The 13136-nt window shown below is 39.8% G+C and overlaps 1 protein-coding gene across 1 annotated transcript in view; it reads right to left on the bottom strand.

The window, feature by feature from the left end:
* Positions 1 to 204: 204 nt before the first annotated feature.
* LOC139614017 (neurexin-3a-like) overlaps positions 205 to 13136 on the bottom strand; it is a 45347-nt gene continuing 32415 nt past the window's right edge. Inside the window, exon 5 of the mRNA XM_071471082.1 lies at positions 205 to 377. Within this exon, the coding sequence (XP_071327183.1) occupies positions 205 to 377 (173 nt within the window). The remainder of the gene's footprint in view (positions 378 to 13136) is intronic.

Raw genomic sequence — 13136 nt, 5'->3', positions numbered from 1 at the left:
CCTTCTAATGTTCATTGCCTTAAAACTGTCAGCACTGTGCATTTATTTGTTGGGATCTCAAGTCATGAGGTCTGAAAAGAACAATAGAGAGGCCTGCATGCTTTTCCTGAAGCCTGACTCGAGCCATGCCTCGTGGGGAGAACAAAGGAGCGAACCACATTTCCCTCCAGGCTGTGGGCCAAGAACCACCCCCACAATTCACACCTATGTGTAAAATCGGAGTTTGAAAGAAAACTCCGCAACGGCATTGGCTGAGGCCGGGCATTCCCAGCAGGGATTCCCGGTGAGGTCACTCAGGTGATAAAAGCTGCGCTGCGACTCTCCTCCTCGCTCTTTACCGTGCGTCGAAGTTGCTGCAACAGCTGTAACTCCGATCGCTGAAAGGAAGCACCACACAAACGTTTGGAGATATTTTTTTTCTTTTACCATAGGCCTTTAGTCTTCAACTCGCTGGACGAGTCAACAGACTGCTCACATTCGCTGAATGTACCGGATCCGAAGGAGACAGCCGCATCACGCCCGCTGATCTTTAACTTTGCCTGCAGAAGGACGGAGGATTTTCCCGTCGGAGGAAACGGACACGTTTTCCCTCCATCGAGTCGACTCTGCTGTTTCTTCCATTGCCCCGAAGAACAGCCGCCGTTATTCCTCACGGAACGAGATAACGGCCCCGCCAGCCTTCAGGACCGCGCTGAAGCCGCAACGGCGGATTTCCACACATCCACTCCAAGTAAGAGGCTTGTGTCTGGGCAGATCGTTAGAAGGTGCAAAAGTTTATTATCATTGATCGGACTCTCTGATATAAATTGAATCAGGACCGCTGCGTCCTATGCTATTGTGTTGTAATTACTATTGCTTAGTTGTTTGTATGGTCTACTGCTGTTTTACTGTTATACCGTTGATGAACGTTAGCCACTAGTACCGGAACAGTCTGTGTCGTTCTGCTGAAGTAGGACGTGCTATTGTGCTTTGTTTATCTTGGGTGATCGGAGCGAAGCTGCCGCATCTGGACACTTCGGTGTCGCTGCACAGCCTCGCTACCGCGAGTGAGCCAGTGGACTCCCTCTTCACCGGTTAAAGGACCAGTATCAGGCCAGACGAGTGTTAGCTCGATGTCTTGTTACTGCGTGGTGAAGAAAGAGTTTACTGGACCTCTCGACGACTCACAGAACCCTGAGACACGGGTTCTGTATCTTTCTCTCTTTCCCCCTTTTTTTTGTCCCCAATTAACACGTACACGTACACACACACACACACACGCCTACACCCATACAAGTGAAGCCTTTGTGCTCGGATCGCGTGACACCACGCGGACGACGTCCACGCCACCTCTCCACTGAAAGCACGTGGGAGGTCACACCTGGACTCTTTTGTTCCTCAGTCTTGGCTTGAATCCAGCGCCATCTTAGACTCCACCTACGTGGTCTTGGCCGCCATCTTCCTACACGCATAGACACTCCCATACACATAGACACTCCCACACACATAGACACACCTATACATGCACACACACACGAACGGACATACAAGCTTCATAATCATATGCCCATTATTTGTCTTGGTTGTTAGATATAGTATTAGTAGTTTAGCGTAACCGTAATGAGAATTTGTTGATGTATAGTAGCATTAATTGCCATTGATGTTGCAATTGTTAATAAACTCCTCTTTACTTTAAGCGGTCGTTGCCTGTGATTATTGGTGCATGTGTGCAGTGATAACAGCTGGTTGGGATGGTCAGTGCTCGGAACTCAACCTTCAGCGTTTAACTCATAAGTGCTAATATGTCCAACATTGACACTTATGAGTAAGTGCCTTTGAGACTGAACTCATAGTTTGACTGTCAGTCCCTGGTTACAGGGTGGTGCCCCGATATTATTACATCTTAATAATAATTTAATTAAAAATTAATAATTACTTCGGTAATTATTAATAACTAGCTGACAACCAAACATTTGCTCCTACTATTCCCAACATATTGCAGGGGCCAATGGTGATAACTGAGCCCAGAACAGTCAAATTGAAGATCATGATGAATCAAAAGGCTTGCAGAGATAATCTTACCTAACAATTATCTATGCAGCTGGTGTAAAATTTGGATGAATTACATCTGCGCTCTGCCCTCTAACTCATTAACTTTACCAAGTAAGAATGTTAGCCAAAGTGAGGCAAATGACTTGCAATGTGACAGGTAAGGCATGAATGGACTGGATACACCTCTATATCTTATATCATATACAAACAGACAGAGACAAATGCATACAGACACTGGCCTGCATACAAATATGTACAAGTTGGTAACAGATAACAAGATGAGAAAAAACAACCTAAATTCCGCTTTCTATTGACTGATTCTTAGCCTCCACAGAATGGTAAACAGACTGCAACTATATAGTGCTTTCTTGAAATATTCACCCATTCACTCACACAGACTGGAAGAGCTAGGGATCACCACCAACTGTCTGATTAGTGGATGACCCGTTTTACCTCCTGAGCCACAGCAAACCTCCAGTCCTTCACAATCATGGAGTACACAAGCTCAGAGGGTATTATCATGCTTATATCATGGCCACTTGGTGCCAAAATGCCACATGTAATCAAACTAAAACTATCAGCTTATAACTTACACATATAATTAATTTTGACCTTCCTTTCCTATTTTAATTATCAGAAAAATTTTGCTCCTGAGCCTAAGTCATGTGCATTGCTAGGAAACATCTAGCCAAATACAAATGGGATTGCGAGTCTCTGCCTGCAGTTTTGTAATCCTGACATGTTTAATAACAATGGGAGAGAAACTTTACTGGTTGCTGTCAATCTCAACAACAGAGAACAGCGATGTGTTCTGCCTCACAATATTATCAAAACTGTCTGCCCAGCACAGATAACGTTATATGGTGCTCACTGTTTCTCATACATATACACAGGGTGCCTCTCCCCCCTTCTGTCACAGACTCCCAAAAACACTGCACCCTCACTGCTTCTTTCTCACACCCTCACTCTTACCAGTGACTCTCCAGTGATCTCCATAACTAAGACTTTTTTAAGTCCTCTTTCCTCTGTCTATCCAGAGTGAATTTGGACTTTCCAGATCCATGCAAATATGACACACTAAAATGACACATGCATAGCTTTCACTTAGATGGTATTTATCTTTTTTTTGATTTCCATCAGTAGCTGCACAAATAACCCTAACCTGAGGCTCAGCTGGTGTATTTACTGATTAAATAACAATATTAATATGTTTATTTAACATTAAATTTAACTTACTTATTATTATTATTTACTTATTTGCTTAGAACAGCAAGGAAAGTATGCCCACGCTCTCCATCATTATTTGCCACCTCCATTGAACCACTTGCAGCAGCTATCCACCAAAAAATAAATATCAAAGGTATTGAGGCAGAAAACATCCATCATAAAATTCTACTCTACCTATAGAATCCATCCTTCTCACTACCGTAACTATCCATCTCAAAAACATCTTCTCTCATATATCAGACTACATTATCAACTGGTCCAACTCCACCATTCTACCACTAAGCCCTAATTGCTGGGATGTGGCAGCCCAAACACCACCACTCCCCCTATGCATTGGTAACATCACGTATCTGGGGGTTCACATCTCTCCCAGGCTATCAAGGATAGTCAATCTTAACTTCAACCCACTCTCCAAAACCATAGAGGACAACCCTCAGCGTTGGATGAATCTACCAACATCCCTCATAGGCAGAATTGCTATAATAATAATGACCATCCTACCCATGATTAATTACCTATTTTCAACGATCCCCTTCAAGCCCCCACCTGCATGGTTAAAATCTCTAAACTCCACAGTCACAAAATTTTACTGGAAAAAACAAGACCTCTAGAATCAAACTAACAACCTTACAAAAACCAAAAACCCATGGAGGTCTAGAAGCTCCAAACTTCCTGCTCTACTTCATCGGCCACCAACTCCAATACATCTATAAATGGACCAACCCCAACCAATCTGACATCCCCTGGATAGACATAGAACAAACAGTATGCCAAGAAATCCATATGTCAAACACCATCCCTGCTTCAAAAACCCCACAATAGCTACGACTCTGACAGCGGGGTGGGAATTTCACCAAATGACTAAAACCACAATGTCATCCGCCAAACACACTCCAATCTGAAACAATCCCAATTTTTTATTAAATAGAAAACCACTCAACTTTCCCTCATGGATCACCAAAGGCATCACACACCTATTCATCTATCCAGACAAACATTATTAGACATTAGAATTTGTTACAGCTGTTGGGCCATGTATAGGTGTGTGTTTCCCTCCTGTCATCCCAGGTAGCCGTTTTTTCCCTTCCCCCATTCTCATGGTAAGTGAACACACCAGAGTTCCATCTAGTAATCAAGTGGTTTGGAATTAAAAGCTGGAGGAGGAACCCAGTCGGTGCCAGTGGGCCATTTAGCAGCCTTGAGTGCTGTGTGTGCTGCAGACCGGCCTCTTCCTTCTGAAGAAGTCCGCTTTCCGTTGGTGTTTCTTTTGTGTTAATGATTGCAAATAAATTATGTTTTTTTTTTTTTTGTATACCTCTGCTTTCCTCCTCTCTTTTTCCCTGGGTTTAAATTATTGTACTCCCCACATCCCCTGGCCACATAGTGACGTAACAGAGTTATTATTAGTTATTAGTATTATTAGTATTATTATTAGTATATTAGTAATTATTATTAGACACATTAGAGTTACCTCAGAAATATTGTGCATCACCATTAGAGAAAAGATACTTTCAAAAATGTATAAAGCAATCTCCACACTACTACTACTACTACTACTACTAATAATAATAATAATAATAATTATTATTATTATTATTATTATTATTATTATTATTATGTATTTACTTAAATATTCATAACTATACTGTATTGGTTTTACAATGTCATGTCAACACCTTGTGTTTATCTGTGTATTATGCCCCTTACTGCAATGTCATTCCATTATCATTTGAAGTGACACATACACATATATGCACACACACCACCATTGTTACATCTCAACACTAGTGACTGTCTGCAATTACTGCCCTCATTTGTTTATTTATTTATCTTATTGTATATCATTATGACTATTAATTACTTTTTTCTTTCTTTTTCTCTTCTTTCTGTCTCTCCCCTACTCTCAAGTTTGTTATAGCCTGTACTTTTGTTTTTCTATCATCACACTTGTCTTCACTTTATTGTACAATAAATTTTTTTTTAAAAAGAACATCAAAGGAACACACGTCCCATAGGTTTTAAACTGTCTGGTTACAAAAGGTTAATCCATAAATTTTAATTTTTAGTTTGCCATGGTATAAATCAGCATATCCAGCATTACATGATAATATTGATGATATTAAATTGGTATGGCCAGGGGTTAAAGTGGGCCAGTGTCTGCCGGTGAAGTGTAAACAATATAATCACATATCTAGAACATAGTGAGAAGCTTTACAAAAACTAGTAACAATCTCTAAATATCAGGGCCGTAAGTACGGCTGAGGCCCAAAATGAATGTGCATAGCTTTGGCTACAGTGTGTTTTTAAGAAGAGTGAGCTCTTCTTGCTTTTCTGTTAGATGATGAACTAACTATTCTGAGAATGTGCAGCACATAAAAAGCATATAAATACTGTACATCTATTGGTCCTTATTACTTGTCACATTATTGCAATGTCAAGAGGAAATTTTTTCCAGGATCCTGTGGGACTGACAGGACATATCAGTGATCTGATTGGTCAGTGATCAACAGTTGACACATTTTGATATGATCCTCTGAAGTTATACTGTATGGCCTGCGATGGAGCAGGTTAAGTTATCATGGTCATCTACCTGGGTTCAATGTGAGCCAGCTTTGTGATACGAGAAAACCTGAGTTAAGCCCAAAGAGAACTGTTAATCCATTAATCTTGTTTCTCTTATTAGTGTTGCAGTGTTTATATCAACTGAACCAACCAACCCCACCAAATTTATCCAGCTCCAATCGTGTCAACAGACCTGACCCCTGCCAAGCACAGTGCTGTTAAACCAGAAACACCTCAGCTACACCTTCCGTTGAGAATGAGCTGTTCTCAGGCTCCCGGTTATGAAATCCTAACCAGTCAGTGAGCCAGCTAACCTTTTCTATGGCTAGGCTAAAAAAAAAGGAAAAAAAAACAAAAACATTTAAAATGCTGATATGGTTGGCCTTCTCTGGCTTAGAAGGCCATGAGGGTTCCCCAAAGACACACACAGTTGATATACCTAAGAGACAGGCATAATAATAATATTAGTTTTAGGTGGCTAGTTCTTGTACATAAATGATGATCTTTCATTGCGTGCCTTGCAATCAGAAGATGTCAGCAAGTCAGTTGCTAGGAAAATGGCGGTACAAGGCATTTCTTTACTTCTTTACTAATCCTCATAACCCCTCAACTTATTCCCCAACATATTTAACCCATGGGGATGCCTGTAATGGCTTATCTGTATCAGTGTATTTATATGACAGCTGATACATTTCATAAAAAGAAGTATGAATAGACTGAGGTCATTTATTTTTGTCCTCTAGAAAGCACTGACAAGTTGATTTTCATACTGTAAATGTAAACTGGAGGATTTCTCACTTGTGGTGATATGTCATATACATTACACTCAGACAAGCAAAGAAGATACTGAAGCAAACAGAAACTCAAACGTTTTGACTGATGGATTTAAATTTTGACTAATGCACAGTATATACCTTCTGCTACTAGGGGTCTCTCAATAGAAACAATAACATGTATGATGACTAAAATCCTTCATCCCATTAAAATATTGATGAAAATGACCTGGCTCTAAAAAAAGTGTATCTTAAAAAATGTGCCTTAAAACTGGATAAGAGTAAATTTATATTTTAGAACTTACAACACGGAGTGACAGGCTCAATGCTTACTTTTAGGGGCCTCCAACACTTAATTAGATTGACAGTGAGCAGGAACACACATACTGAAAAACATTTGGTAACATACATAATAAACTATTTATCATTTAAGTGGATTTTTTTAAGTTTGACATAGTTCCACACCTTACGCTTTTTTCATCATTATAATGTTACCTGTTTTTCCATAAAAAATTATTTAATCACTCACTTAATCAAATCAACTCAATGAGAATCCGCCTTCACAAACACAGTCAGTTAAATTCTACTGGCAAAACAGGACCCAAACCTTAAATTAGGAAGCTAAGAAAAAAATTGAAAAAAGCAAGAGTGTAGTTTGTCAGTGCTATGTTTTCTCTGTTTTGTCTGGGTGTGTTGTTTTTGTTGCCATTGCTGTCTGTTGGCATATGATCAGCACAGCACTGCATGAACAGTTTGGGTGTGAGATGCTTGCCAAGACTGGTCTGAATCACATGACAAGGTGTTAGTGTGTTATATTTCCCTTTTTTTATATTTACATAGTGTATTGATATCATACACTGACTACAGTGAATTATATATGTGCGGTATAAATAGTGTATATCCACATATCTCTGATCACTGATCCATGCAAACATCCACTGAAGTCTATAAACGTACTACATAGTGGTCGTAGTGGTCGTAGTAATTATGACCGAAGGAGGAAGTCAAGTGACATAGAATTAAAGAGTGACAAAATCTGTGTTAAGAGGAGCTTGGGGTGGATGGGAGGGTCAAAACACAAGACTCTCACAATGGAGACCATTATTTGTTTCCTATTTGAAACTGATAGTCACCATTGTTTCTTTTGACCATGACCATTCCACAAGGGCTACAATAAAGGGCTGCATGTCAGACTCAAACCTGGGCAGCTGCAGTTAAGACTATGCCTTTGTGGTATGTGTTGAACCAAGTGAGCCACCGGGGTGTGATCTTAATAAAACCTGAGTAAAATAAGCCCTATGATGTCATCGGCATTATCTCAGCTTGGGTTTGGAGATAAATTTACCAGACTTCTGTCATAACTCAGTCAAATGGAAACACGTATATGTCCATCAGGGATAGACATCCATAAATTAGTTTGGAAATCATTTTAAAGTTTTTTTCAACTGCTAACACATGAGATTTTTTTTCCAAAAAACTGCTATTCCAAATGCCGCACCCATGGAGCAGTTTGCCAATACTCATGCCACCTAACTGCTTAATTGTCAACTCCTCAATCAGAATCTAGACACTATAAAAATGATACATTTTTACCACATCAGTGGATACAGCAGCGAGAAGAAGTCGAGGGAAGGAGAGAGTTAGAGGTGGGGGAAGAGTGACACGTAGGGGTAGAGCTGGAGGATGAGGACAAGGACAAAAAAGGGCACAGCTTTCAGACAAAATCTGGGCAACGTTATCAACCATGTGTTGACAGTGAGAGAGGCTGGACAACTGAACATGAGCTGGTTTACTGTTGCCTCTGTTATCCAGACATTTAGGCTTCAGCATGGCTACGTAACCAAAATTCAATTAACTCTACATAACTCAGTAATCCACCAATCATACTGTGTCCATCAGTTCTTGGTCACATTGGTCACAGAGCCATTGTAGAAGTTTCTGGCGAATGGGTCAACAACATTATATTGTGCACCACCATCACAAATAATAGTTCCCTCCATTGCCATTCCAATGACACAACACAGACCACATTCTCACAGTTTTGGAAGGACTGCACAACATTGTGATACCAGTGAACCATATGGATGATGCAAAGCCGCACAGATACATGATAAACAATGTCAGCATGGAGGCATGGCATCTCTTCTGGTCATATCATGGCTCGGTTCTGACCCAGTGAGTCTAGATGGAGCTGAATATTTTCTTTTGTCTGTTTTTTTTTTGTTGGTTTTTTTTTTTTTGTGCAATATCCCCTCAAATGTTATTTTCTGTTCACTGTACTTGACGAAGCACATTATTTTCATTCCTACAAGTGTAATGTAGGATGCATTGTGCATTCGATTGATTGATTGACTGATTTGATTTGTTGTGAAAAATATAAAAGGTTTTGTTTCAGCAGTATTTGTGTTTCTGCACATATTTCTGTAGACTCTCTCTCAACAGAACTGTCTACATTCAGAACTATGACAAGACCACCAAAGATGAAAGTGCTTTTGATTTAGCACAAAAGTGTGTAGTAGGTTGGACAGTAATGTGGTGTAACGAATGAAGTGTGCAAAAGTTTGATTTTGATAAGATTATCCAAATCATTGCTTCATTTTGCAGGATACATGAGGTGTTTTCCACTTTGGGTGTCTGGTTTTGTGAATTGTGTCAAGTGTTTTGAGAAAATGAGCCCTGTTTTCAAAATCGTGCTGAAGCCACTGAAAGAAAAAAAAAAAAAAAAGTAAACAGGCATTCTTGTCTTATAATCATCAGATTCAGACTTTTTTGTCAGTGTCAGAGTAATTTGCCTTATTGTTGTCTGTAGAATGTGAACAGGGACTGCTACTAACCAAAGCAGTAGGTGCATTTAGGTTGAAGTTCAGTTAGGGACCATCTCAAAAGCACACACTAATGGGCCAAGGGAGCTTTTCTAATTTTCCTATTTTAGTGTTCTCATTTTTAAAAAAGACACTCGGAACTCTTTTTCTTTTATGTGAACCTCAACCCGCTGTGTGCACACTGCATACTATATGCCCCATAGACACACCTATCCACCTGCCCCCCACTGTTACTGATGGTGGGCTATCCCTGCCCTCCATGTCTGGCTCTTTTACCAGCACTCACTCAAGCGCAAAAAACACAACTGTCCAAGCAACCCCCTCCCCCCCAACCCTTCTGTCCCTATCCACCCTAAACTCACCATGCCATCATTGATCCAGTAATGAAGAGGTCCAGTGAAATATCTACTTAAGATGATTTCAGTGGAAGATCTGCCCTTTTTTTTCAAATATGCAAACAGTTCTCTGGCATTGCACAGTGCAAAGGCCGTATCATCTAATGCTGCCTTCACTTACACTCGGGCAATGCAGGTGCATTCAGTAACATTTCAGATGTTGGAGTTTTAATTAATGAACCAATCAGATCTGGGGTGGCTAATGACATTTCAGGGGTGGCCGTGGCCTCCCTTGACAACGCCATTGGTCTCTGGTTGAGCTAGATTCAGTAACCTTGAGGTTTTTTTTTTTTTTTTTTTTTTGCTCAAGCCCCCTGTGTTGCCACTACCACTCTGGCCAAGAATAATAGATGTATTAAAACTAAAATGGTAGGTGGAAAACACTGCATTAAGACAGGAAGCATGAACAAAGAATAAAGCTAATAAAAAAGGACGAGATAGGAAACTGTTAGTGATTTCATAAAGGGGAGAGACAGGTCAGGGAAAGGCAAAACAGAGAAAGAGGAATGAGAGTAATAAATCAGGAGGTTTCCCAAGAATATACTGAGGAACAGAGAAATAGAATTCTAAAAAAAAAAAAAAAGATGAAAATGAAGAGAGAGGTACTGTGTTTCAACCCATGACAGTAAAATATGACTCTGCGATGGCTGAGACACAGTTTTCTATTTTGCCTGCCTCTCTCCATCTGCCTCCCTGCCACCAGTGTGCTGACATGAAAATAGAGCCAGAGTGGAGTCTCTTGTCTGCCTAACAAGAGGCGACAGGGAGCCTGATGCCTAATAATGTCTACCATCTCGCTCAGGGATTAAACACAGTGAAACTACGAGACACGTGGTGAGGGGAGAGGAATCTCCGGGAGCTTACACAAGCTTTGTGCTGTGAATGGGGGAAGCCATTACAGGTGTACACAGCAGACTGCACCCAATCACAGCTTTTCATGGCAAACACCCAAAGACATATTTCTGCACTGACACTGCTAATATTTTATACTCGCACCCAACAGGACCTATGAATTCTGCAGTTTCACGGTAAATTTGTGTTCATCAACCACAGTCTGGCATCGCTTTTCAATGCAACACTTCTAGTGTTTCACTCATCTAACCATATCACTTCTTTTACACATTCTCTGTTGGCCTGTAGTTTTTGCACCACTGAACTCTTAAATGTGCATTCATCTTTGTAATATAATATCCCTCTCTGTGTAACTATTGACACTGTCTGATCATTGTCCTGCAGTGACACTCTGTCACTCTTCTGTTTTTCCTTACATATCCCACTAATGCACGACCACAATGTCCAACCCCATTTGCTAATGTTTTTCCCATGAATCTAAATGCAGAAGTCACTTCAGTCACCTACTGAAACACTAGTCAGTTCAGCATCTTTGTAAGTGAATCTCTTGCCTCCGTGTCCCAAAAATGAACCCTCATTCAAAGTCACTTAGCTCTTTTCCTCTTGCCATCTTGATAGAAAATGAAATGGGCCTGCTCAGAATCTTATACCTGTCACAGAGCCTGGTGTTTATGGCTTAATACAAACAGACATTTTATTCAAATTGAAAATCCCATAGGATTACTACATAAAATGTAGCTACAGTCTGCACAATGTTAATATTTGACCGAGAAAAAGGTTACAACTGATGACCATTTTTCTTTTTGAATCAATATTGTAAGAATCAAGAATATGTGTGTATCAATGGACAAAATGAACAAACAAGCATCTCCTAACATATTGTTCTAGAGGTGCTTTTGTGGAAATCAAGAAACCAGCAACCCCTTGTGACTAACAACTAATAAAATTGTGTTGTAGCCTCAAACTTTGACCAATCTGAAAAGTTTGGATGGATTGGTGCTTAGCTCAGCTTGTGCTGTAAAGGAAATTATAAAATTCCACTGTGTAAATCAATGAATTTAGACAAATGCTTGTTAGTTCCTCTTCCAGCAGAAACCCTGTGCTGTCACTGTTTCCCATCTGCCAGTCTGAGTCTGAATTACACTACACACAAGATGAGTGTGGAGGGGCTTGTGAAAACTGATCCACAGTGACTGGTGTTTACTTTGCATCATCTCACAGTGTCTCTGTGTTCACTGTATAGCTTTCTAACAAATTACAAAATGCACAATAAGGAAGAAAACACAAAGCAACCCATTCTTTTTCCCTTCTCCTTCAAATGAGGTTAACTTAATTACTTGCTTAATTCAAGCCCTCTTGGTGAGAAGCCATAGAAGACACATTGAACACAGTCAAGTAAACACATTAGAGCATCCAACACAATACACTGCTGTACTCTCAAACACTCACAGAGCAAGCGTCGCTTTTCATAGAGACGGAAAAGGAAAGATTTCGAAAAAGATGTACCTTTGCTTTTAGCTGGAAGAGCAGGAGGAGGTGGAGACAAAACAGAGGATCCATAGCCAAGAGAGCCCAGACAGGGAGGAAGAAGAAGAGGAAATGTCAGTTCAAATTCTAGTTGACACCAAAAATATCGATGTGTATATATATATATATATATATATATATATATATATGTATATGTGTATACATCATCAGGTAATCAGTACGTGGTAGCAACTTTAATACAATTATACATCACAACACACTTGAAACATGCAAGCACATCAGGTATTAAGAGACCTTTGCATGTCCCAGCAACATTGCCCTGCAAAGACAGAGAGCAGCAACTACAGAAGTAGTACAGATGTGAGGGAAGGGTTTAAAAATTCCAGACTGGGAACTTTTTCTGCCTTTTTTAAAAGGTAATTTTACTGAAAATATTGGCAAAGGCCATACATTCTGCTTTTGAATAATCTGTAGAAATTACAAGAGGACAATGCTGTGTGTACCTAAAGTCATGTTTTCTTCCGACTGTGTTGTCTTTTTGAGGAAGTTTATTCAAATGAACTTTGTTTTTTCTATTCATATTTCAGGAGAATGAAACTGTTTGCCTGTCTACCATTGGATAATATTTAGAAAATTTAAAACATAAACCTTTACCTTTAAATCAAATATTGCTACTTTTACTGTGTGTATTTATCGTGCTTAATTAACAAGTGAAACCCGATAAAAACACTGTATAGCTCCTTTTAGCTTAATTGATTGTATTTGTGTTAACAGACGATTGCAACGCTCTCCTTTCTGGTCGACCAAAGAATACAATAATTCAAAACTCTGCTGCATGAGTGCTGACTAAGACCAGAAGTAAAACACACGTTATGCCTATTTTAAAATCGTTACACTGGTTACCTGTTAGTTTTCGTATTGATTTTAAAATGCTTTTATCAATTTATAAGGCTCTCCATGGTTTTGCACCAGACCATCTCACAGAG

Source organism: Trachinotus anak, unplaced genomic scaffold (assembly GCF_046630095.1).
Source record: "Trachinotus anak isolate AG129_WGS33_773 ecotype Australia unplaced genomic scaffold, CSIRO_AGI_Tana_v1 ptg000033l, whole genome shotgun sequence".
Taxonomy (NCBI): Eukaryota; Metazoa; Chordata; class Actinopteri; order Carangiformes; family Carangidae; genus Trachinotus; species Trachinotus anak.
This window is presented reverse-complemented; position numbering and strand designations above follow the sequence as displayed.